This window comes from Leptidea sinapis, chromosome 36 (assembly GCF_905404315.1).
Source record: "Leptidea sinapis chromosome 36, ilLepSina1.1, whole genome shotgun sequence".
In the NCBI taxonomy this organism is placed as follows: domain Eukaryota; kingdom Metazoa; phylum Arthropoda; class Insecta; order Lepidoptera; family Pieridae; genus Leptidea; species Leptidea sinapis.
Genome location: NC_066300.1, coordinates 6580779 through 6608005, shown reverse-complemented (window position 1 = coordinate 6608005; position 27227 = coordinate 6580779). Strand labels below are relative to the sequence as shown.

At 35.4% G+C, this 27227-nt stretch overlaps 2 protein-coding genes across 9 annotated transcripts in view; one reads left to right on the top strand and one right to left on the bottom strand.

Moving 5' to 3' along the window:
• Positions 1–7272, bottom strand: part of LOC126975440 (ubiquitin carboxyl-terminal hydrolase 8) — a 48733-nt gene extending 41461 nt beyond the window's left edge. For both annotated transcript variants that reach the window (XM_050823330.1, XM_050823331.1), the window contains exons 1-4: positions 7022–7272; positions 6723–6953; positions 6167–6297; positions 2463–2625 (exon numbers count right to left, since the gene is read on the bottom strand). In XM_050823330.1, coding sequence (XP_050679287.1) covers positions 2463–2625; positions 6167–6297; positions 6723–6953; positions 7022–7122 — 626 coding nt within the window. In that variant the 5' untranslated portion in view covers positions 7123–7272. The remainder of the gene's footprint in view (positions 1–2462; positions 2626–6166; positions 6298–6722; positions 6954–7021) is intronic.
• Positions 7273–10396: 3124 nt separating this feature from the next.
• The window catches only part of LOC126975594 (synapse-associated protein of 47 kDa), a 39434-nt gene continuing 22603 nt past the window's right edge, over positions 10397–27227 (top strand). Inside the window, exons 1-5 of one of the 7 annotated variants that reach the window (XM_050823549.1) lie at positions 10397–10780; positions 11226–11420; positions 16379–16458; positions 18237–18296; positions 18929–19050. In XM_050823549.1, coding sequence (XP_050679506.1) covers positions 10647–10780; positions 11226–11420; positions 16379–16458; positions 18237–18296; positions 18929–19050 — 591 coding nt within the window. In that variant the 5' untranslated portion in view covers positions 10397–10646. Of the gene's footprint in view, positions 10781–11225; positions 11430–16378; positions 16459–18236; positions 18297–18928; positions 19051–27227 lie in introns of all 7 variants that reach the window. The other 6 variants (XM_050823548.1, XM_050823552.1, XM_050823553.1 and 3 more) reach the window with 6 other exon arrangements.

Sequence of the window (27227 nt, the reverse complement as noted above, 5' to 3'; positions counted from 1 at the left end):
ACTGACAATGAACAGTCATAATATTTATTTCTTTAAATTTTTCTTTGAGAGACTGTCTATAACCAAGCTGATATATAGCACAACACATTAATTAATAGTACAAGTCCCATGCGTTGGAAAAAAAAAAACCCTGTGATATAAACTTCTAGAGACGGTCAACTGTTCCCAAACAAATCTTTTGTTTGATATAAATTCACAAACTCTAATAAAAAAAAAGGGGTACGCTCTAGAAAAAGAACTATCGAATTAGAATTTATTTTATCATCATCCACTAATTGCAACATTTCATACTAATCCACAATATTTGTGTTTTTATTTCCATAACATATTCTTTGCTAATAAACACGCAAGAGTGTCTAAATGTGTGCATGCAGTTGAGGTAACTCAAAACTCTTGAGTATATCAATAATAAGAAACCACGATTCCGAACTTGCGCTTATTAAGTTGCCGGTGGTGGCTTGAAGTGAAGTACTTTTTTTTGTGAACAGAGCTCATAGCACATTAATAAAATATGCGCTCCTACCCTACAGTTATGTAAATGGGGGTCCATTTACATAACTGAAGATTCCCAAGTAAGTCCAATATTATTTTGCTTTGTTTACATTGTTGACAAATGATAACTATTTGACATTGTGGCTTATCAATTTACAAAGGCAGTCTCGATAAACCTAGATTAAAATCACGTTTTTTTCTCAAAAAGTTGCTCAAGTTCCTGATTATTAACTTTGAGGTGAATTTGAGTATTTTTTAGCCTAAAACAATAAATGAACTATGATTTGATTATCTGCTACAACAAATTTTATTGAAAAATGAAATACTAAAATTATTCTCAAACTGACATTTAATTTTTAGAAAATTTATTGATGTAGGCGTTACTTTACGGAAATCCATAATTGCACTGTCTCGTGCCAGATTTTGGCGAGACAACACGCCCTGAGGATGCCTCGTGTAGAGGCGAAACATGTGTTTAATTGTTTAAAGACAAATATTGGCGGAATTAACACTAAAGAAAACTCAAACCATTTGTACATTTAATTTTTAAATCATTCCAAGATTTAAAAATATACAATATAAAGATACATATCTGTATATATAAACGTAAAAGTCCTGACTGACTGACTGATTCACTCACTTAAATCAACGCCCAGCCCAAACCCTTGAACCTAGAAAGCTGATTTTTTCACAGCAGGTAGTTTACATAACGCAAGTATCCACTAAGAAGGGATTTTTGAAAATTCCACCCTGAAAGGGGTGAAAAGGGGGTTGAAAGTTTTTATGGGGATGGAGTAATCCGCTCACACCGTTCAAGACCTAATAGCCCGAATTTACCCAGATGTCCAAAACCTGCCCAATAAACCCATGGAGTGGTTGTGTGAACGTGCTATTCTGCTTCCTGAGAACGACCAAGCTTCTGTCATTAATGACACTTTATTGAAGGCGTTCGAAGCCGCAGAACTTCAATACAACTCTGTGGACTCTGTAGTAAATACGGATGATGCTATTCAGTATCCTGTGGAATTCTTGAATGCACTCAACCCGCCTGGACTATCAACTCATAAACTTGTCTTTAAAGTGGGTGCTCCAGTAATGTTACTGCGTAATCTGAAAGTTTTACAACGGGACCAGGTTGCATATAAAAGCTTTACATAACAATGAGGCCACTGTCAATACTGGTTGCGCTAGAGGTGAATCCATGTATATACCACGCATACCTCTAATACCATCAGACCACCCGTTTGGATTTAAAAAGTTGCAGTTTGCCTTAAGGTCTGCTTTGCAATGACCATTAATAAATCACAGGGTCAGTCGTTAAAAACGGCAGGGATTGACCTAAGGGGGGACTGCTTCTCACACGGGCAGCTTTACGTGGCTTGTTCTAGAGTAAGTTCGCCGAGCAGTTTGGTCATACTAGCACCTCAAGGCAGAACCACTAATGTAGTGTATAAGGAAGTACTGTAGCTAATGCAACAACAATAACAATTTTGTTGTTTAAACAACAATAATATCATGCATTTACAATAATGCATTGTAATTTGTAATATCACTTTGTTGGTAAACTTCAGCACAATTCTACCACCAAAGCGAAAATAGAGAATAAACTTTATTCATTAACCTGCCTGCTAGAGTCTGTCAAGCGAGTCGTGTCATCGTTGTAAAGAGCTACGATATAAACGAGAACCACGCGAACGAAGTCGCGGGCAGAAGCTAGTAGAATATAAACTGCCACACATATCTAGTAAGATTTATGCATAAAAAAGAATTTGAGACCAGGTGAGAGATAAGTTTAAAACTGAAGCTATTTACAAATTATTATATTATACATATTAGAATTATAATGGTATGCATCATATGTATATCTCTTTCTCATTTTAAGATACAGATTTAAATTGAATAATTTTATATTTCAATTGATTTTCCAATAAAATATATATTGACTAACAAAAATGTGGAGAATTCCTCACCCAGGCGATATAACTTCTTCAGGTACACTGATACAAGCAGGATGCATGATGTGCGAGTCCACATAGTCGCTTCCAGGCCGTGCATCAAGCAACATAACTTTAAGTTTGCTGTTCTTCAGTATGGTATACAATAGATCACTTTTTATTGTAACTTCATCAGGATCTGAAATTATATATAATCACGTCACACCATTATTTAACTTTCGTAAAAAATGCTCCCTGTTGTTATTATGAAATTGTTTCATAGCGAAACTGTCAAACCGTGCGTCACTAAATTCTCTCATAGAAAATATACCCATACGAAACAAATATTGAAAATAAAAATAATTATGGGTCCCAAATCGAAATAAAAACTATCCTATCTCTCAAGTTGGACCAAACTGCACTCCATGAAGTAATCCCCATTAAAATCCGTTCATTAGTTTAGAAGTTTAGTTTAGCCTGGATATAGCGAAGGCCTTTGACCGTGTATGGCACAAGGCGCTCCTCTCAAAACTTCCACCATTTGGGCTTCCCGAGAGCTTGTGCAAGTGGACCTCCAGCTTCCTCACTGGGCGCAGCATTCAGGTCGTTGTCGACGGATATTGCTCGAACCCGAAGCCCGTGAATGCTGGAGTGCCCCAAGGCTGTGTGCTATCTCCCACGCTGTTTCTTCTGCATATCAATGATATGTTGGACACCTCCAACATTCATTGCTATGCAGACGACAGCACTGGTGATGCCGTATACACGGGCTATGCAGGTCTCTCTCGGGAAATCGTCGACCAGTGCCGGGAGAAACTTGTGTCTTCTATCGAGTCCTCTCTCTAGTCCTCTCTCTAGAAGGTCGCGGAATGGGGGAACCTTGTCCAATTTAACCCCCAGAAGACTCAAGTTTGTGCGTTTACCACTAAAAAAACCCTATTTGTCGTATCACCACTCTTCAACAACACTTCCCTTAAAGCCTCGCCTAGTATCGGAATACTGGGTCTCCAAATCTCGAGCGATTGCCAATTCCGTGGCCATCTGGAGGGCAAAGCCAAATTGGCTTCAAAGAAACTGGGCGTCATTAATAGAGCACGGCAATACTTCAAGCCGGCCCACATTCTAGCGCTGTACAAAGCGCAGGTCCGGCCACACATGGAGTATTGCTGTCATCTCTGGTCTGGCGCACCCCAGTATCAGCTCGATCCATTTGACCGCGTGCAACGCAGAGCAGCTCGAATTTTCGGGGACTCAGTGCTCTGTGAACGGCTGGATCACTTGGCGTTGCGTAGAGACGTCGCTTCATTGTGTGTCTTCTACCGCATATATCACGGGGAGTGTTCCAAAGAGCTGTTTAACCTGATTCCTGCCGCTGAATTCCACCTACGCACGACACGCCACAAGTTAGGATATCATCCCCACCATCTGGATGTGTGGCGGTCCTCCACAGTGCGGTTTTCAAGGAGCTTTCTTCCACGTACTACAAAGCTGTGGAATGAGCTTCCTTGTGCGGTGTTTCCGGGACGATACGACATGGATACCTTCAAAAAAAGCGCGTACACCTTCCTTAAAGGCCGGCAACGCTCCTGTGATTCCTCTGGTGTTGCAAGAGATTGTGGGTGTCCTCCTATTCCATAAAAAAAAAAAGTTCATCGCGGACAAACAACGTGTCACGTAATTTATATATATTAAGATATATTATATGTGATATTATGATTTCTATCTAGGTTTAAGCCAAGTTCTCAGCCTATAAACACAGAATGTCAGTAATGTCTGATTGTTTTACTAAGAAGCTTCTTTAACACAGTTAGAAAGATTAGAGAGTACACAAATGTTGCGACCGCTAGATTAGTGTACTTTAGTTATTTTCACAGCATCATGACATGCGGTATATTACTATTACATGCTGCTGACATTGATATAGTGTTTGCACTGCAAAAGAGAGCTGTTCATGCTATATATCAGCTTGGTTATAGACAATCTCTCAAAGAAAAATTTAAAGAAAAAAAATATTATGACTGTTCATTGTCAGTACATTTATGAAAATTTAATATATGTTCACTTCAATATATGTTCACAAAAATCGTCACCTTTTTGCTCTTAATAGTGATATGATAATTTAAATGTTTTATAAAAAAATGGCTCTGTCGTAAATCCTATTACTCCACTGCTGAATATCTAAATGATCGGACAGACTGATTGTGATTATTTTATAGAGATAGAAATGACTGTACAATATTGTATTTTTTTATTGAAAAGAGCGCAAAAAAAAGAATGCTGGGAGAGTTTCTTGCGCCGCTTCTTCTCTCTCAGGGCGCCATTTGTTTCCGAAGTGGTAGTAGTTTCTAGTATTATAAGAAATGACATCAAAAAGAATTCTAAAGGAATCAATTTTGAGAAAATAAATGCCTTTTATCTATTGCAACGTCCGATTAATGACAGCTGGCAGGTAGCGAAACGTCCGATGACGCGATTAAGATTATCCGACAGCGAGCGCGAGATTCATCATTATTAAAAGCGATATAATTTCATAACGACTCTACCTATGGCTATATAAAAAATACATTCACGTAGTTAAAAGTATAGAAAATCAACGTGTAAAATCATAAATTATGTTTTTGAACCCAAGTTATATATAAATAAAAGGTTAAAGCTCGAGATTATAGGTAGAAATGTGATAACATTTTCATTATATTAAGTTTTTATGTAAAATATTAGCGCACACATTAATAAAACTTGATTATTATTGAAATAGACTATATAACCTATTTTTTGATATAAATATGTCATTACTTCGACTTACGGGATTGTTGCATTAAACTAAAATAAAGCACCCATTCTTAGTATATACCTACAATTTATCTGCGGAATGCACAAGTAAAACGTAAAATACTTGGTTGTCTCAATACATCCAGATTGTTGAATATTATAAACATTATATTTATGATATTTTGTCCCTATTACAAGCAATGATTTAGTGTTAATTAATTGGATTACAATAAAAATTTGATATTTAAACCAAATCGATAAAGTAGTATCGATCATACTGTTATAACTTGTCGATTTAATGTCGTAAGCAGAATTTTATATGTAATTTGTAGATAAAATCGGAAACTAGATATCATGAGGATTAATTTCATATATAAAACAAATATAATACGTAATTAAAATATTACACTTACATGATAAACAAAACAATAACAAAACACTTGACACTACAAAAATAAACAAATGACAATTCCCCCCGCAAACCGATTTTCAATTAATTATTTCTTTTAATTTTTGCTCGGATACTTGATATTTAAAGATAAGCCTATTACCATTACTTACCATAGAGTCTTAAAAATCGTATTTGACAAGCTAATTCATTCATACTACAGATTATAACACAAAATAAATACGCAAGTCGACTGGGCCACTCTGGTTGCCTGGACGTTTGACTGTCTAAAGAAAAAAGCCGCTCTAGTTGCCCGGACGTTTGAGTAGTTAAGCCTTTTAACATGAGTGTTACAGATTCATTTGAATAAAACATTTTTTAAATCATCAAAATTTAAATAAATTACAAAATACACATTTTCTTCCTTTATCCTTCCCAAATTGGCAGGAGCCACAAATTAAAAGTAATTTCTTTGACTGTGTTATTGATTTAATTATAAAATTTTAAATTATAGTCTCACGGTAAGTGTATCATTATGAAAAAACAAGAAATATTAAAACATTACACATATTACGTTATATACCTGGTAATCCAGCACTAGGTGGTAGTTCACTAACTACAATACTTTCAAATGCCTGCTTTCTATTATCATCATTTTTTTGCTTAATCAATTCATTCTCTTGAAGCCTTTTTGCCTTTAGCTCTTTACTATACCTGAAGAAGAGACATTAGTATTAATTGCTTATTAGAGAATTTTACACAATAAAACAACTTAATAAATATAAACAAATCATAATAACATATCTAAACACACACACACTCACACACACACACACATTCTTAGAAGTTATACTTTTATTTTATTTTATCTGATTTTGATAATTTGATTGACTATGTAGGTAATGATGTCTTGTACCGAGAAGTCTCTGACAGCTGAAACACAGTTCATACTAGTTTAGCTGTCTTTGCTTCGTGTTTTGTATGTAAATAATTAATAATATAATTTAGAACTATTTGTGACTTGTAACTACTAACTATTATTAATTATTGTAAATTTTGGGAAATAAAGTTATTATTATTATTATTTATGTAAAGATAATTTGAGACAGCAAAACTATATATCAAAAAAATTCAAATACCTTTCTATTAGACTGGATTTAAGTTTTTCTGCAGCATCTATGGCTTTATTTGGATTTTTAGATCCAAGCATGTTGTTGAAATATTTTTTGTCCTTTACATATTCCTTGTCTTTACTGATATATGCTACGACTCGAAGATACTTCATATAGTAGACGTAGGAATACTCCTCGTCACCTTTTGCACGGGCTTCTTCGGCGTTTTCGAACAGCTTTTGTGCTGTCTTGCATAACCTGTCGTTAGGTTACAATTAGAATAAATATTATAATGTTAACATTAAGGTGAAGGTAATTATACTTACAAGTGTACTTTTTTTGCCTTTAAATCAGGTACATTGTGTAATTGGTCAAGATCTTCAATGCATTTGCCTAAATGTAGTTGAATACGTCGCGTCTCAGTCATCTTGTAAATAAAGTTATATTAAAGACGCCTGAATTTTAAAGTCACCACGACCCCTTAGTATCACATTTGTTATTATTGATCACACAAGTAATATTGTAAAATTAGGAGAACAAACAAAAACTGTAGGTAATTACAATAATTCGAAAACGTCATAATATTTTCATCTTTCATAGTTCACAGATCAGTCTTTTTTTTTCACAGACATGACAGACTATACCAGTATAAACTATAAGGTGTTCTGTGTTTATGCTATGCTATACTAGATTCAAACGTGCTTTCGATGTAATGCAATGATATTATAGTATTAAAAGAGGTAGATATGTCACTAGCTGGCCGAAAATCAATCCCCTAAATTGAGTCAATTGGTTCCTTTGGTCGTAGTCACTCTCTCGATACGAAAACGGTACACACGCGTTTGTTGTTGACAGAATCAATGATATTTAAAAGTATAGATAGGTTACTTAAACAACATTCGTTGTTTGTAAATGATACACCAACGCACACATGAATAATTTAACATTGCAATAGCACACTATATTACAATTACACGTCAAAGAAGGATAGTAAATACAATTATCGCAAGTCTAATTTGCTAATTGCTTCGTATTTTTATAGAGAAAATACAGTTAATTCATCAGATGTGATTTTTTACCGAACACCGTGATTTATGCCTAAATTACGATTCATTCATGAGTTCATGTAGTAAAAGCTATAAAGTACTAAAACTGCATTGAAATTAGCTAGATAATGTGTCATTGATTTTATAAAAAAATAATTTAATATTGATTATAATATATAAGCCACATTGATGATTTTAATTATTTATATATAAAATAATAAAAAAACATACAGACACCAAAACAAACCCGAAAGGTATCTACAATAAAGGTATCTACTATACAGTAACGGTCCCATTTTTACAATTTTACTAACAACTGCTCCCAAAAAGTTTTAAGATTACAATTATTATTTTTTGTATCTTATATTATTTATGAATGTCTTTAGGTTGAGGGTTTATTACAATAAGGTAATGGGAGAAGAAGAAAATGATCCATTGATTCTTCTGCAGTTAGCAAGGGATATACTGAAAAATCTCCTACGTAAACAAATAGCACTCACTGTCTACATCCGCTACCTACACTAAAACTTGTTTTAGTAATTTGATAGTTCAGCTACCTATATACGCACTTGTTTAAAAAAAAGTTATTAGTAAATTATTCAAGTGTGCTTTAGTGTATCTTTTTCAAACACCAAATGTTGTCTACGTAACCTATCTATACTTTTAAATATCATTGATGTTATGTACCTATTTAATCTAATAGCGTACTCTGACTAAGTATACCTAAATAATATAAAAATATTAATTATTATTACAGAGCCGCGGTAATGCGGTCCGGCTCTTATTGCTAAAAATAACAACGAGCCATTTAGGGTATGTTCCGAAATGTACTGCGAGCACTGTATAGTATGACGTCAATTTAGTATACTGTGAAGCCGTTCCTTTATAGCCAGTTATATTGGTTACTATTTAAAACGGAACGCAATCCCGTACACTATCAGCCACATTTTTTGACGCAGCATTCAAATTAGTGTATTAAACTTTTCTAGTTCAATAAAAAATATAACTGTTGTTGGAGTACTGTCAAATTAAAAATATTTGGAATTAACTGTAGGTATTGTTTATAAAACGTTAGGCACTCGAGTGGTTTTGACTGATCACGTTTTCAAAGTACTGCGAGTACCTTACCTCGAAAACGCCAGTACTCACGGAACGGAAGTCCATAACGGAACGAATTTTACAGTGATAGCACTGTGCAGTGCATATCGGAACATACCCTTAAACGTCATTGGCTTTAACTAAAGGCCGGAACCAATCACGTTCTATACATATGGACATATCATTCGCAGTCTGACAACGGAACGGCAAAAGTGTGCTTAAAGCCAATGTAAGCACACTTTTCTCGTTAGTCGTGTGTCAATCAACAAGCCTAAGTGTGCTATAAAAAGTGCTTAAATAATACATTAACGACCCAAAAAAAGATGGTGTGTCTTATCATCGGTAAGGTTATTTTATTATATAAGATTGATATGCAAAAAGCGGTAGTAATTTAATAACACTAATATTTTTTCATTAAATATGGTACAATATTATTGACAAGTCCCCAGACAAGACCCGCTTGTTAGAATAGGACAGATGAAAGGACGCAATCAGTAATGTATAGACATAGCAATCGAAGGTTATTATGGTGTCATTTGTGGCATGTGCGTGAGGTGCATTGTCAATATGTATAGAACGTCTTTGGCCGGAACGCTTTACAGCGGCGCTGCGCAGCACTGCACAGCGTGGCACGAAGTGTTGTATTGAAATATTATTTCAATCATTTCATACGGAGCATATCGCACTAAAGAGGTGTTGCACTGCGCATTGCTGTGCGTCGCGGCAGAGTTGCCTTCGAGAGAATATTTTTAGCACCGCGACACGCAGCAACGCTCAGTGCAATACAGTAAGCGGTGAGTCACTTCAGTATGCGCACTGTTAATTGTTAAGTTTATAGAATTTTTCTTCGACATTCTGAGATTTAATTGTGGAATCTGAAAAACAAAAGGTGACCTTGGTATGTCAGTAATATTTTTTTTTCTCTCCCATAGTTCGTTCGTCTTTTGCACACAACAAATAAATAATAAACATATACTCGTCACTATCGCTCATCTTGAAACGTTGCTCGCACGCAAATTGCTATAAAAATGACAGAGGCTGCCGCTTACTACAGTAACTAACAGTACAGTTGTAATGCGATAGGGACCGTCGAGCGACGCGGACGTGAAGCCACGTGCCGCTCTGGTGCGGCCCGGCCATAACTCGTTGAATGTCAATATGTCTGAACTTGTCAGTCCGCCATCTTTGCTATCAAAATACTTTACCACTGGGAGGCTCCTTTGCAAAGGATGCCGGCTAGTTTTTTTCGTAGTCGATTTCTTTTTGCTCACGTGCAACACAAGCATATCTCACCTAGATAAATTAAAACAATGGTCATTGTATGTAGTTTATAAATACAAATACAAACCTACCTTGGCTGACAGAGACATATTAAGGGATTTTCTTTTTAAATGATTGACAATATAGAGAATAGCTATTTAGCTTATCTTAAATTAATAAATTGCAAATATTTCTAACTTCTAGTTTTTGAGAATAGATTCATTTTTATCTCTATATTTTATTTTAAATTAAAACATGTTTTATTAACATAATAATATTGTATCATACTGTGCTAAGCGCCTTATCCGTGTTTTTTTTTTAACATTTGAAATTTGCAAACAAGAAATTCAAGGTGCGCAAGTGTTCATGCGCAATGAAAATTTTCTCGAATTCGCTGGTCGATTGCAGTGTTCCATTTCCATTTAGTATTTCAGCTGATCACGCATTTAACGGGCGCTTAGTAGATGTATGTGATATGTTCGAAACTGTCGCAAATCAGTAAGAATTGAGTGCTTGTGATCGGTGCAGCTAGCAAGTAGAAGTGAAAATGTTTTCGGGACTTACAAATCAGGTCAGTTCTTGGATGGGAGCGGCTAAGGGCGAACCCCAAGATGAAGAAGTACCCACCCCAACCAAAGAAGCTACTGTAGCTGAACCCACAGGACAAGGTGACAAACAAAGGTAACTAACTGGATTCGTTGTTTATGTTTTAGAAATAGATTAGATTATATTTGCTGTATATTTAAATGAAATATAAGAATTTATTCACAAATCTAATTTAAAGGACTAACATGCGCAGAGCTATAAAAAATGATAAAATCTCAGAAACACCAATTAAAATTGTGTGATGAAAGTCCATCTTTAAAAAGAGTATTGATTTTTATTGCAAAAGATTGAACAGAGCTGCGCCTATTATAATTTCTAGATGATATAATAAAATAATAGAAATAGACTTCTCTAGATACCTATGGTGAGAAGAAGTCATAGAAAAATATTAGTCACAGAAAACATACCAAGAACTAAAATGTTTTATTGATTTTTACAAATGTTTGACTCTATGTAGATGATTTCATGGTTTTTAATTTATTTAATTTAGTTTACTTATTAATCTGTCTTTATTTTGCAGTCCAACAAAAGGTGGCAGCAAGTTAGACCTCATCACCAATGTCAAATCACAAATGACAGGTTGGCTTGGCTCAGGTATTCCAATACCTGGACTGAGGAAGAATGAAGCTGCTCCAGAAACAGGCGAGGCAGCTCCCGAGGCTGTGGATGCTGTAGAACAAAAGCCAGAGGGGAAAGATGATGATGACAATTCTAGGTACAATAGGTATGCGGGGTTTGCAGATAGAATGAGTTTGCACTCATTAATCTTATCAATTGTTCATCATTAGTTGATTTAGTAATATTTGGGGTAATTTGGGCCTCAGAATTGGCTTCTTCATGTCTACCAATAACCATACCAATCAACTTCATGTTTATGGTGTGCTATTTCTTTAATTAATCAAATAAATCTCGAAACATGTCAGTTATGTCATATAAATTATGTAATACACCCCATTACTATACATATTATATCAACCATTGAATTTGATTAGGAATTGCATACCAGTAAGTCATGAATCAATAATTAAATGCTTGAGCCACTAAAGCACTGCTGAAAAATTCATTATGCATCTAATTACAATAACTGCACAAAAGGCTTTTTGAATATTATGTTTTATGCATGTGTTGAACAATTAAAGTTTATTTTATTAATTTTTTATCATAGTATGTATATACAATTTAAGATTATATATAATAAATTGTATTTTTGATCACATTTTGTAAACTCATTTATTCTGCTACAACCCCATTTTAGCTATCATTGTTGTGGTTCTGTAGTTATTTCTTGTTAAACATCTAGCTTGTCATTACTTAGACCTATCAAATAAAGTTACAACCTGTAACTGATATTCAAAATGATTATATAAAGTTAAATATTTTTAAGAGATCATATTTTCCAAATACCCTCTTGCCTTCTTTAAATATTGTGACCGATCCTGCAAAAATAAATAACTTGAAGTAGCTTTCTGCTGCTTTCCTTAATTAAGTGAAGGCACAGCAATACCTCTATAAAACTACTAGCTACTGAGAGTCCTGTGGTTTTGTAGAAGCATGGGGGGGGTGGTGATCATTTACCATCAGGTGACCCACTTGCATGTCTGTCAAACTCTTACATTAACTCTCAATATTTAAGAAAATTTATTGAATCAGGTGTTACTTCGCGGAAATCCATAATTATACAGATTATTTAAGTCTTCTTTAGTGTTAATTCCGCCAATACCTGTTTTTAAAACAATTCGACACGTGTTTCGCCTCTACACGAGGCATCCTCAGGGTGTGTTGTCTCGCCAAAATTTTAAAGATTTTAAACACGTGTCGAATTGTTTTAAAAACAGGTATTGGCGGAATTAACACTAAAGAAGACTTAAATAATTTGTATAATTTCTCAATATTTAAATAAGAAAAAAATAAATAAAAATCCAGGTATAATTATTACAAAGTTTTAAAGAGAAGTGGCAAGAAACTCAATACCACTTCTCATTATAATTATATATTTATACAATATCTTTAAGATAATGCAACACAAATATTTAAATTTACTTGAAATTTTATTAAATCCATTTACATGAACAGTAGATGCTTCAAACTGTTAATATATGAGAACATTACAAGCATTCACCCCTAATAGTATCCATTCATAAGTACCTAAGTCACACAAACCTGCCATAAAATTTGCACATATATTTGAGAATGAAAGGACACATCAAATGACACAGTCACATGCAACGATCTGACTATCTGATCTGACTGATCAACTGAAAGTTTTAAGTAAACTAAAAACGAATTAAACCAGCAAGTTATTTTTTTTATTATATCTTGTAAAAATAATGTCCATGCAAGTCAATACATCGCTGCATCTGATGGAACCACCGAGGAGAGCACTTTGCCCTTGTCGTTGAAATGCAGTCACAGCTGCCTCGGCATCCATAAAACGTTTTTCTCAAACAATTTTTTTTATTTTCGGGAATACATAACATTCGCAACGTTCGAGGTCTGGGCTATATAATGGGTGACAAACTAATTCAACTTGACGACGCCAAATAGTCAATCATTCGCCTGCCGGAGTGCGACGAGGTGTTGTAAGGAGGATCTTGCTGCGAGGTCGTTTCTTCCGAACTTTTTCCAAGACAACTGGCAAACAGTTGTTAGTGTACCATTCTGCAGAAACTGTTTTTCGATCCTCTAAAACAATGGTCGCGTCTTCCAAAGAACGAGGCATCTTTTTCCCACTCTTCGATCTCTCTTCATTTTAGTTGGCAACTCCTCTGAAGGAAACACCCACAGAGCAGACTGTCTTTTGATTTCGGGATCATAACAGTAAATCCAGCTTTCGTCACCCGTAAGTATCTCGAAGACAACATTTGAGTCACCTCCGTTAAATCCTTTATCCATTTCACGGCACCAATCAACATGACGGAGTTTTTGGGCCTCGGTCAAATTATAAGGTATCCACTGGCACAAAGCTCCCTAGCGACCGCTAAATGTTCATGCAGGATTTTTTAACTTTTGACTTAATCCAATGCCAAAGTTTGTCCTGTTTGTGATAGGTCACTATATCATATATCATATACATGGTTATTGGTAATTCCCTCTAATTTATTAGTTCGACGTATTCCCGTTACAGGTGATAGGGATGACTATTCGTGATAAATTTATTTTTAAGTTATCATGTTATTAAGCTTATTTCAAAATTAGTCAAAAATTCCACTTCAAAAATTTATTTAAAAAAAGTATCAATTTGAACTGTTGCCGACCTTTAACTTAGCCGACCGATAAGTAAACATGGAAGAATCGCACAAGGAAGCTATTCCATAGTGTGGTTGTATCATGTATGTGGTAGAAAGTTGGAAGCAGATGGAGAGGATGATATTCATTCCAAGAGCTCTTCCCGTGATAAGTGTGGTGTACATACCACATTTTCTATTAATTATGTGACCGGACCTACGCATTGTACATCGCTAGAATGTAGGCTGGCATGAAGCAGCTTTGCTCTACTTATGACGCCCAGTTTCTTTGAAGCCAATATGGCTTTGCTTTCCATATGACAGCGGGATATATAAGGGATTTTTGAGAGGAGGAAGGCTACGACAATACGTCTCTTTTTAGCCAGATCCGAGCTGATGACTTTTTAGGGATCGGATCGACAAGGCAGGCAATGCCATGAGTGATTACTTATAAATTACAAAAATTAAAGTCTTCAAAAGGTCAACTCAATCTGGCTACATGGCTGGTTAAATTTTCAAGAAGAGATGAGAAAAATCACACGCTTAAAATAGTGTCACACGAGAGTGTAAAATTAAAGTGTTAAATTTCTAATCCCATGTTATATAAATCTAATACACAAAAAATTTAAATAAGGTCTACAGATTATTTATTGAAGGCGAGTCTGACAAAAATCATGTGATATCAACAATTTCTGTATCTGAAGCTATTGAGAAATAAAAAGTGAAATTATCTATACCTAATGGAAAACCTTCTAGGAATTGATACAGAACATTAGTAAAATACCATAAAACCATTACATTTATCCCGCCAGAATCTGGCGGTGTACAGAATGTGTTGTGGGTAACGTAACAAAAATGTAAAGTTTTGCAAACATTAGTTCTTGATATTTTATTGGAGTCAAATCAAACATAGCCTGTAGTAGTTGTATTATGTGAGACAACTGCCAAGCTGTGACCGGGGGACTGATTCAATTATTCAACAACCGCTTGGCCAAAAAAGACTTGAAAACCGTCGTGAAAAAGCGGCTTTGCCGCTGTTTCTCTCATTGCGTCCAACTCGACTCTGGATGACCAACGTGCACCACCGCCACATTTTCCGCGGTGCGAATTGTACATGCTGGAGATAAAATTCCGGCATGGCGCTGTGCTTAAGGCGCTTTTCACCTTGGACATTCATAAATCGAGTGGGCCTGATGGCATTCCCCAGATAGTGCTGCGGACATGTGCTCTGGAATTGCTCAGGCGTAGTCCAAATAATCCGTAAATCACCTATTTGTTGGAACTAGAATCATAAACAGTGGAAGGAACTAGGAAAAAGCTTCGAGAAACAAATCCTTGAAATGATCGAACATTGCAACAATGTTAGTTTATTAATATATAAAATAAATATTATTTTATGAATCAAGAAGCATTCCTGTCCTAGATGCAGATCTGTTCTCGACAACGACGACGGCATCGCCCATTTTTATGTGGCCCCTGGGTATAATTACGTAATGGTTTTGATTCACTGCATTCATTTGGTCGTCGACGTGAAAAATCACTTCTTTGTTCAACTGCGTCGCCTTAGGTGACACAATATCATTAATTCGCTGTCGCCTGGGTGACCCGAATTTTGTGGACCCATGCCAATATACGTTTGATCGAATACTCCAATTTTAGGTCAAGCAATTTAGATAGGTTCAAACTCAACAGTTTCAATTATTTCCTGCCGAATAGTTTTCGTGTATTGCCTAAAACTGCTCTCCTAAATATGTGCTACTGCTTATATAATTACATCAATATGTTAAAGTGGGCTTTACTTATATCTTTTATTTTTCCATTTTGTTACAGTGGTCGGTTTTAATACCTACGATTTTGCGTTTTAAGCCTCTGTGTAGTTCGATCAGGTTGCGAGAAAACGTCTTTGATGCCACCGGGAACGTATTATTTGTTGGCCTGCATCCCTCACTTCTGCTAGTTATTGATGCTAAGTACTGCTAACCACAGCGTACACAAAAGCATTTATGCGCACGGTTACAGTTTAACCTGAAAACCTCTACTATTAGTTGACCCGTATATTGTTTGCCAACACTCATAAGTTTTAAGGCGTGGTACATGAGAGCTAATACCGAGAAGTATTTGAATAAATTTCAGGAAATAAATAATAATGATTGTAACGCAATTGTATCTCAAAAATAGGCCTGCTGAACATAGGAATTATTTGTAGCTTGAAACATAAACCTTTTTCTACTATCTCCCGTTTTCTTAGGTCTTTGCAAAAGTATAACAAACTTTTTTTAAGTTTCGTTTTCTTCTTTAAAATTTATGCAATGCTTTGGATACCCCAGAAATAGCCATATGGTGATAATAAGCGCTTTAACAAGTTATTCCATAGTCTATCTTCACCTTCATCCTTCGTATTTTTTTTTATAAAAGTAGATTTAAAGTAAAGCGAGCATTGTGTCAACAGTGCCACCGGCGGCGCAGATAGCAGGCCAACATCTACTGGAGGCACGCCGACAGAGGAACAGCCGGCTGGAGTTGGCAATGGTAAGGATTTTAAGATTATTCGTTTCAAATTATATAATAACGCTTGTTTAGTATAGAGTGAAGCATGATAAATTTCTTTTACACTTATTATCCTTTCGAAATATTTGCGGATAATTAAATAAATATTTTCAGTTTTTACTTTCTTTTTGCTAGCTCATATAGCTCGCTATTTTTAAAAACGTTGCTTGAAATTTATATGAAATTGAAATTTGTTTATTTGATTAAGAATATAATTTCTACTTTACGTTACACCTGATTTCCTCAAGAATTATTTTCGATGAATAATATCCAATGGTTCTTTTTGGTATATTTAATTAATTATGTTTAATGCTACATTATGTTATATTTTTTTTCGTATGCGTTAATTTTGAGCCAAATACACATTCATATTTAGCTGTCTTAAGTTTTTATATTATAAATAGAAAAACAAACAAAATTAACTACTGTGATATAAAATCATGCAGCCTCCTAAGCAGCAGCAACATGCTTTAATGCAACATAATTAAATTCAACTCGACTTGAACATTGAACCCAAATTGCTGGCATACGAAATCCGTATAATTTGATTATCAAGGGTAATTCAATTCAGATAAGTTGGAGCAGACAAAAGGCTCAACGCTAAGCACTCGTAAAATTTCTAGTGTTGCAGTAATCTCTTGCAACAATATACGCTAACAATCGTTAGCAACGCTACCAGCGTTGTGAACAATCTCAACCAGAATTATTATTGAGATAACGAGAACAAAAATTTTCAATAAAATACCTGATATAAAAAGCAACCTAACAGTATAATGTACACAGATTGATGTAAATTTTTTCGGATCTTAGTTGAATCGCTTAATTTTATCATTCCAAATTAATGGGTCGAAGAGTCTCATAGATTTTAATTTACCTGCTTAGAAGTAGCTTCAAAATGCTATTTTATGATAGTTTACTTTTTTATAAATGATCCTACGATGGCTTTGGTATATCATTCGTCAAGTCAGCCGAGAGACGTTGTTGGCCATAGGCCTCCCTCAAAGTTTGTCACAACGACCTTTATAGTACCCACCAAAGAGAATGTAAATAGTTACTACGTAATAAGAGGCGGGAATGTCTAAGTTATAAGAAATTTTGTTTATTATGAAAGGTGCAGTCAGATTTGACATAAGTTTGAATTAGTAATTACATTATTGTGACGAAGTATAATCCGGCTATGTTTGAAAGCGAACAGTTGCTTAAAACGTAGTAGATTTCAGCTGTCTCCGTTTTTTACTAGATTATAGCCGTCATCAATCAATCATTGCACGTTTTATGCTTTTTTCTTAGAGAGTTTCGCTAGGCTGATACCCACATACAGTGGATTTCTGAGTTTTGCGACCTTTCGTGTCGACCAGGTCGTTGGGCTAATCTTGTGGGAGGCCGGTCAACACTGCACCTTCAGGTCTTCAGGCTTTAATTTATTCTCAATCTGTATACATCAATCATTTAGTTAATTTTACTATTTTTGATCTAAAATAAACATGGTTCTGTGGGATACTTGATTATGTTTAAATGCACAATTTTTTATCAACACTTACGAAAACACAAAGTATGTAAACTTTCACTCCATCCATGTCTAGGTTTCATAATTATAATCCCATAAAACCTGTATTATTCCAATATATACAACAGTGCCTTTTCACCGCGCTTACTTTAGTATGCACTTTCTGTATTCCTATAGTAACTCCCCTCTATATTTTATTTGTATTCGCTAGTCCGTTTTTGTTTTATTGTTCCCCTTTTCTGCACATTTCCAGGTCAACAGAGTAGAAACATATTCTCAGTAGATGCGATTGAAGTGCCCGATATGCAGCAATGTTAGTACCTACATTTTTTTTTCATTTCAATTGTATCTAACATGCATGTTATGTTAAGAGGCTTGAAAGCCCGTATTTAGTTTACTAATGCGTTTTAAAATAAGTTTCAATTTTATTCTTACGGTGTACAATAATAATATAAACTACAGCTTCTGCAGACAATTTCTTAGGGTCGCCTAAAGGGGAAGATAGTATAATGCTATCTGAAAACATTTGGGGTGATGGGTAGGGTAGCCTACCTTATATCGTAGTACACTTACGATTACCTCCGCCAATCAGATCACCGCAGGCATGCTGATCGGTTTTTTGGTCCGTTTGGGTGTTTCTATTGCATCAGCTTCTTGTTGAATGTCGGCTTTGTCATGTATTGTCATTTATCTCTTACCGATGTTCTAATTATTTTCTAAATGTCTACGACCTTCCGACCGGGAGCCTTCAGTACTGTTCATTATTTCCATGTTGTGTAAGTCGCGCGTATTGTCTGCAATTTGTGAATTATCTAATGCTTGGGGTAAGCATGACATTTCTTTCGATGAAGTTCTAATACGGTATGATTACACCTTACACTGTAGAGACTTCAAGTATTTAGGAAACATTTCACCAAAGTTCTGACTAGATTGTGTGTCCATCAGTAACAACAAAGGCGGTAGCGGGAGCCAAGTCCCTGGGTAACTTCCTGTACTCAGCCGTGAATAAAGCCGGTGCCAAAGTCAGCGAGGCAAGCGCCAAGATCAAGAAGACAGTTGAGGAGAACGTGAGTACTTAGACGTAGCAATCGTAAACAAGTTCATTCTGAATAACAGCCGTTCCCAATATTCAGTCTATCTCCGGTTGTGGCCTACTTGAGATAAAAATCGTAACTATCGTTGACTTTTCTGTCCCTATAAACTTATCGACGGTACCTCACCTTATCGGTACACGCTGTTTGTCAATGGGAGGACGTATAGCTTACCACGTACGTTACGTCCTAATATCAGGCGATAAAAATGACTTATCGGGTATATTGGGATAGCTTCAGATTATTGACAGCTAATTACTGACAGAAGAAGGCAGTATCTGTAGATAATATATTGGGAACGGCCGTTAGACAGCCGAATTTCACCACAGCCGATCACGATCATTCGAACCCAAACCAGTTGATATCTAGCATCTGTGGCCTCAGCTGCCGACTGCAGTATTTCCGAGCCGATATGACTTAGGAATCTTCAAACTTGGAGTATACTCGTTCTTCAAAGGCGGAAACGCATCCCTTGACCCCTGCTACAGTGCGGATGTCAAGGAGCGACTGGTTTTCAAGTTCCATCAGGTAGCCACATTCCCGTTACCACTCTAATATAAAAGAAAATACTTAGAAGGTTCATATTATAGTAGCTCCCAGCTTGTATTGCTAGTATATTTGGTTTGACGATCGATATAACCCATTAAGCTCTGTACTGCGAATGGATCACCCGCTGAGATGGTAATGTTTTTACGTCTGGGAATGTAATCTGATTGGTAAAGGATTTTAGACATACTTTGTATGGTTTATAATACAAAATAATACTTAGATCGTTTTCCCACTACGTACGATCCGTACCGGTGAAAAACGGTCCGGTGTAGTCGTAGAACTATTTCTAACGGTTGACGAAAAGAAATCGGATTACGGAAGCAGGATCACATGCGTAAACTACCATAGAATTAGTTCTACGACTACTTCGGACCGTGTTTTCACGGGTACGGATAGGATTCGGATCGGACGTCGTAGTGCGAAAGCGCTCTTTGAATAATGATCGCGGAATTTTAGATCAGATACAGGAGGTCTACTCGCAAAATCGACAACGATATATTCGAAACGATACGATAATACTCCGAATATATCGCACCTACCCTACTCTAATAAATGTTCATATTCTATATCGTTTATCGTTACAACATCGTAACCATAGACTAATATTTTGATTTTTTAAGATGTTAGAGTGAATGAATTATGCGTAAACCTTGAAGAAGTAAATATTATCTGTGCTTTGTCGCTGTTAAGTGTCAAAAGTCAAAACATAGTTTAGGCGCTAAGGACCATGCCAGACTATGCACCACAAATTTGCATCATTTACACAAAATGTAGATATTCAAAAATGATGTAAGTAATGAATATAATATGACCATTTAAAATTGAATAAATAATAGAAAACTTGCGGATAATAAAATGTATAAAAAAGTTACTCACCCCCTTCTCGTCGACTTCCTATTTCTCAGGCAGCCATTTGCATTACCTTCTACGCATAAACGATCAATAAAATGACAAATTACTTGGTAGTAAAGTACTAGGATTAATACACAAATAAAATTTGAAAACAAAGTTTTTTGAGCGATACGTGACTCGAATCCATGACCTCTGGCGTTCCGTGCCAGTGCTCTGCCAACTAAGCTCCCCGTTCGAGTGATGTATCGTCATAAAATCTTGTATGCTTTGTTCAACTCTCAGATTGTGGCTTCATCTACAGGATCTACTTTACAGTACATAACCTGCTCAACCCCAATATTTGCATATTAGGAAATTGACTTGAGATGTCGCTATTGTAAATCTAAACAATTTGTTATGTTTTTAAAGTGATAATAAATTAGAAGTGAGTTCTAAGATTAATACACAGATAAAATTTGATAACAAAATTTTATGAACGATGCGGGACTCGAACCTACGACATACCAGTATTAATCCTAGAAATGAGGGTTATCATTTACAAACATAACAAATTGTTAAAATTAAAAATGTTAAAAGAGTAGAAAAGTTCTCGACTTAAAAATACCAAAACGCATTTTTCCCATTCTATTAATACTACTAAACAACGTATTATCTGAAGTTAAATTCAAAATGGTATATTTTACCAAAAGTAGTTTTGTCCTAGACTAGCATCGAACAGCCCCTCATCGGGGTTAATGGGTTACCACGCGATCAAGGGACACCTTAAATACAGCTTCAATCTATTTTTACTGTTGCCCCTCATTGGCTTCTCAACTACATAAAAAGTTTAATAATAATATAATGTGAATACCGTTTATAACATAAAATTAGATGGAAACTCGTCTATAGATAACTTTCTGCTAAAAGAGCCGGGCCGAACTTCGGTGCTCCTTCAACGAGTTTATGAACTTTCCCCGGGAGACTTTTAGTTCCATTTAATTCGTTTACAAGTCAGAGATCAGACGGGTATGAATTGTAAGTAGCCTCTACTTATTTCGAGAGATCACGGTCTATTTAATCCGACCTCTCTGCGAAGATTTGGGTGGGTTGAAATGTGTGTTAGGGATTGAGGCCAGAGGGATACTTACAGAGTATTAATATGTATGTAAGTATATTTGGGGACTGTAGCAACCGGTTTGATCCCCCAGAAGGGTAAATGTGGATTTGCTAGATGTTGAACAAATATAACACCCTTGAATCTTCATTATTATAACGGCATTTCATTTAATCAGAATTCTTTATTTAATAGCTTGTGTGTCTAATTTATATATACAAAATCAAGTTGGGCACCGTTGTTGCATCAAATCATTTTCGTCATTAAATCTTATATCTTTAAACGAGCAATTCTTGTAAGTATATAATCGGAAACGGCTCCAACGATTTTCATAAAATTTAGTTTATAGGTAGTTTCGGGGCGAGAAATCGATCTAGCTGGGTTTAAATTGTAAAATAATAACATTAGCTCAGATGGGACATGGGACATTGGGTGACCCGGAAAGCAGAAGATCCCGGTTCGAATTTAGATGTCCTATTAGTTTTTTATGTTCAATTTTTGTACATTCTTAAAAATCCGAGCTAGGCTCGGTCCTCTAGATATTATCTATTATGGCTTATGTTTAAAAGATGCGCAATGGCAAGACGGCTTTTTCGTAGTTATATATACGATATCAGAGCACGCAGGTAAAGCAGCTCGGGAGCGCATTTTCTCCTTAATTATTTCCCAAAATCTTTTAGACAAGTTGAGGGGTAAACTTTGTATGTAGAGCCTATACTATTATTTATATAAATCTGGCTATCATAATATAACAAAAATCAAAGTCAAACGAAGAACAAATTCTCTTCAGTTTTAAGACTTTAGATAATGATATTATATGACCTAAAACTTAGTAAAAATTCTCAAGATATCGAAACCCTATTTTAAATATTTGAGTTTGTGTTAGTTAGTTGCCTTTGGATAATGTTTCTGTTGAAATTATTGTGATTATTTTTGTTGTAAATATAGGTGTAATATTTGTTGACTTAAATGTATATGAGGTTTGCACCTTTGTTGATTTTATGGTACATCCTTTTACCGTTAAGGTACCAAGGTTCAGTAATCAAGTCTATATGAGTTTACCCTCATGTTTACCACTGAAATTTAAAATAGAATATGATGTACTCCCATACATCCTTCCATTCCTTATTTTATCCCCTTTAGTGATGAGAATCATTGAGAGCAAAATTCAAAGAAATTAACATCTTGACTGTTGCTTCTCAATATATTCTTGAAAATCTAATGTATGTTCATAGGCATATAAGTGAATTTGCCAGAAACTGTCATAAACATAATGTTAACACCAGGAACAGACATAAACTGATGATGCCTACTACTCGGCTAAGTCGAGTTAGTAAGTCTTTTGTGGGGCGATGTATATCCTTTTACAACAAGATCCCAGAAAATGTTCAAAACAAAAGTATTACGTTATTCAAAAGAATTGTTAAAAAACGTTTGTGTGGTAAAGGTTACTATAACATGAATGACTTTCTTAATGATACCACAGATTGGGAATGGAGTGATCGCCCTCAGGCTATTAAATAATTAGTTTAATTGTACAATATTACTTTGTAAACATATTTATTCTATGAAAAAAAAAAGCCCGCTGAGTTTGTTGCGCCCATTCTTCTCAGGTCTGAGGCATTCATTTTGGAATGGGTGGTAGTTTTTTGACTTTCAATAAGTGATGTCACATCCTATTTTGAATAAAAATATTTGAATTTGAATTTGAATCCAAAAATCCCATCTGTACTATGTATTTGATTGCGAGCTCTAGCCAACAGCTGCAGCTGCGTGGTGGTCGTCTAGTATAGTTCCAACTATAGTTCCAGCAGTATTCTTTCACTGTCTCCAATATAAATTTGATGGAATTAGGTGATTATAGCGAATATGCTTTGTAAGCACAAGCATTTCGCCGGAAACATCTGAATAGTCGCCAGCTCTTGTTTCGGTATACCGCAGCTTCGATTCGTATTCTGAGATTTATTCAATCGATTAGATACAATTTTGAAGTTATTATTAACCGCTTTAATGTTGTCACTAATCAAGATCACTAATCACGACATTAGCTATAGCACTATACATATAATCTCCATCTCCATACACTTGTTTAAACTTTAAATTAATAGTTGACTGCATTACCCTGTAACTTCGGAATACTTTGGTAATGTTAATGTTAAGGGGAAATAAATGTCCGATTAAATTTTTCGTATTAGGTGCTCCAATTGCGCTCGTTTTAATACTCTCAAAACTATTTCATTTCAATGTGCTCCAAAAAATTGTGATAATTTGAAAGAACTCTTCATAGTTTAAATAGGTATTAATATCTTTATTCAACATGACATAAACTGATTATAGAAAATATGCCACGTCATCTCACCGGGGCTCTCGCTGGCTCATCGCCAGCTCAATTTTGTAACGGAATTTCCAAGATTTTCACTTATGCTTATCCATATATACTCAAACAGCCGATTTCTATATTCAGGCACTTTCCTTACATGGCGATAGGAGATTGTTTTCAATAAATTTCCTGCTTATGTATTTAAATCTAGCTTATTTTCAGTTGCCGGTTGAAATAAAATCAGGATTCCTGATAATCTTAGGTCTGTATCTGATCAAAGGATCTCGGCGAAGGAAGGAACTGTAAATCCGTTTGGAATAATGCCTTTGGGAATTTAGAATATTATTCAGTGTTCTGAAAAGTAACTAAATAAAATAGTTATGTAGCTCATTTAGATTGGGTGCGCTTGCCGTGAGCGTTAGTTCAATGTTGGGCGAATGTCTCCTAGATTTGCTTGATATGTTTAATATTGAATTAAACTTGTACGACACCATCAATCAATCGTGGAGCAAAAACTAATAGTACATGATGTGATCAGGTGGCGTAAGTTTAAATAATTCTACGTTCACAAATTGTAATCTAATATCTAAAGAGCATCTTGTAACCTTGTTATGACTATACTCCTCGAGGGTTGATTGGAACGCAGCCCTTTCGTCGCAAACTCAATTCAATACCATTCATTCGACGCCAATCTTGTTCCCGTCTTGATTGCATCATGCTAAAATAGTCCGTAATCTAACTTCGCAAAGTGCTGAACTTCGTTCCGCTCTGAGATAAGATTGTTTAACGCGATGCCTTTTGAGATAACTTTAGTATTTAATGTTATAGATTGCTATCTATACAGTAAAGACCTTTCACTATTTGCTAATAGTGAAAGGTCTTTACTGTTGACTTCTTCTACTCTTTCTTGATAATGATCTGGCTCTCACTCAAAGGCTTATATTCTGTTAATCCTTTACGAGGGTAGATTTCATTCTCACCGTGATCATTTGATATAGGTTATTTATAAGGGTGTGTGAAAATTTTTACTTTATTATAACAAATTTTGTTGATGTGTTCAGAAATTACGTTACGGTACGGTGTGACTGTCATTATAGGGGTGTCATCAGTTTTTGCAGTTTCGTTGAATTTTAGCCAACATTTCTATTATTATTTCATGGTCAGTACTGTGCTTCAATGTTTTGAGTTCCCTCAATATAGACATTTATAAACTAAAGCATTGGCACCCCCCCAGGGAACAACTTTACTCAAATTCCCGCTTAAAAATGTATTATTGCTCAATTTCGATGACAATAAATGACTTTAAATATAAATTATAAGAGATCAATATTTTCAAAAGCTGGACCTCGTTTTAAAAATACCCCCAATAGTATAAATATATGTATATATACATTATATATAAACACCATATTTGCGAAAACAATTAACTGGTTTCCATTGCACACTGGTTGTCATTTGTGGTATGTTACATCTTCAAATTATGCTCCGTGCACAATTTTTTTGATTATCTTTAAAAATGATATGTTTGCCAATAATTATCTAACTGATTTTTTTTTAATGAATTGGATTATTATAAAATTTATGAAATATTTTATCAGTTAAAAAATACAATTCAGTTTTTCAAAAAAAACTTTAATCTCTGCATAGTGTTAATCTATCTTCGAAATATCTCCACTCTTAAAAAAAGGTCGATTGATCGAGCTTGATTATTAGCCAAAACTTTCCTCGTGCATCTGCTGAAAAAGATACGTGGGTAACACTGAAAATGTTTAGAACTGGCCAGTTAGAAACATTGCTCATGAAAACTTTTTTTGAATTTAAATTTTAGAACTCTTTGGTAACCTAATGTAGTATATTTCATTCATTTGTCATTTGTTTTTGTGAATTGGCGGCAAATCTAAAACTCTTGTTACACGTGAAAATGAACCTGACTGACTGAGTTCAAAAAATATTACACGAACATTTAGGCGTCAGGAAGCTTTGTACCAGATGGGTTCCCCATACCTTAACCGACGACCAGAAACACATTCGCATGAACTGGTGTCGCCAAATGTTAAATAAGTTCAATGGCGGTGACTCAAATGCTGTATTTGACATCGTCACAGGTGATGAAAGCTGGATATATTGCTACGAACCCGAAACCAAAAGACAATCAGCTCAGTAGGTGTTTCCTTTCGAGGATCGGCCAACTAAGGTAAATACAGGAAGAAGTTAAGGAAAAAAGATGATTGCCTCATCATTCTTTGGTCGGAAAGGTCATTTCACAACAGTTGTGCTAGAAGACGGAAGGACAGTTACTGCAGACTGGTATGTCAATCACTGTTTGCCTGTGTTGTCTTGGAAAAAATTCGACAGCAGCGCCCTCGAAGCAGGATCCTCCTTCACCACGACAATGCTTCAGTGCACTCCGCAAAACGGACTGTTGAATATTTGACTATGGCAGGTGTAGAGATAATGAGTCATCCGCCATATAGGCCAGACCTGACGCCCTCCGACTTTTATTTATTCCCAAAAACTAAAGATAAAATTCGAGGTATTCGCTTTACGAGCCCTGAAGATGCGGTGAAAGCGTACGAAAATGCCATAGAAGAGACCCCTAAGGAAGAATGGGCCCACTGCTTTTCTCAGTGGTTCCATTGAATGCAACGATGTATACAGAGGAACGGAGATTACTTCGAATAACAATAAAAGTATTCACAACTTTCTACATTAAGCCGTTTTTCATTTTCTAAACATTTTCAGTGTTACCTAGGTATGCCGTAAATAATTCATAAGTTATGTGCAGTGATGGGACTTGTAATAAGGTGCTTTATAAAAGTATGAAATTAATTTGAATTTATCAATGGCTTCCTTAGCCCTCAATGGACACTAAAATAATGTGAAGACAATATGAGTATGAATACTTTTAAAGTCTTCGAAGCCAATTTGGCATCTCCATCCAGACGACGGGAGAAATGCGACAGTCATTTCTAAAACGAGGTTTGTTTGTAAGGCATACTCAGACACAATATTATGTTTGATATAATTTTGATGACAATATAAAGGAAGAATTGATTTTAAATTTGTATTCTGCGGCACTTTTGCTCCGTATTGGCATTGCATTGACCTAAATTTTCAACAGCGTTGACCTTTAGCGTTTCTATGTAAACTCCTTTATTCTCCCGGCTTTCATTTACCGTTATTTTTACGAGCGATTTTGCTTCTACCACTCTCTGGGTTATTAAAACTTGCATGTCTGTACTGAGTTACACGTTTTTTTTTGTTTTAAGCAGACGCAAATAAACTAGAACATTTGTAGTACAAAATTGTATATTGATACTCACACGAAAGCTGCGATCG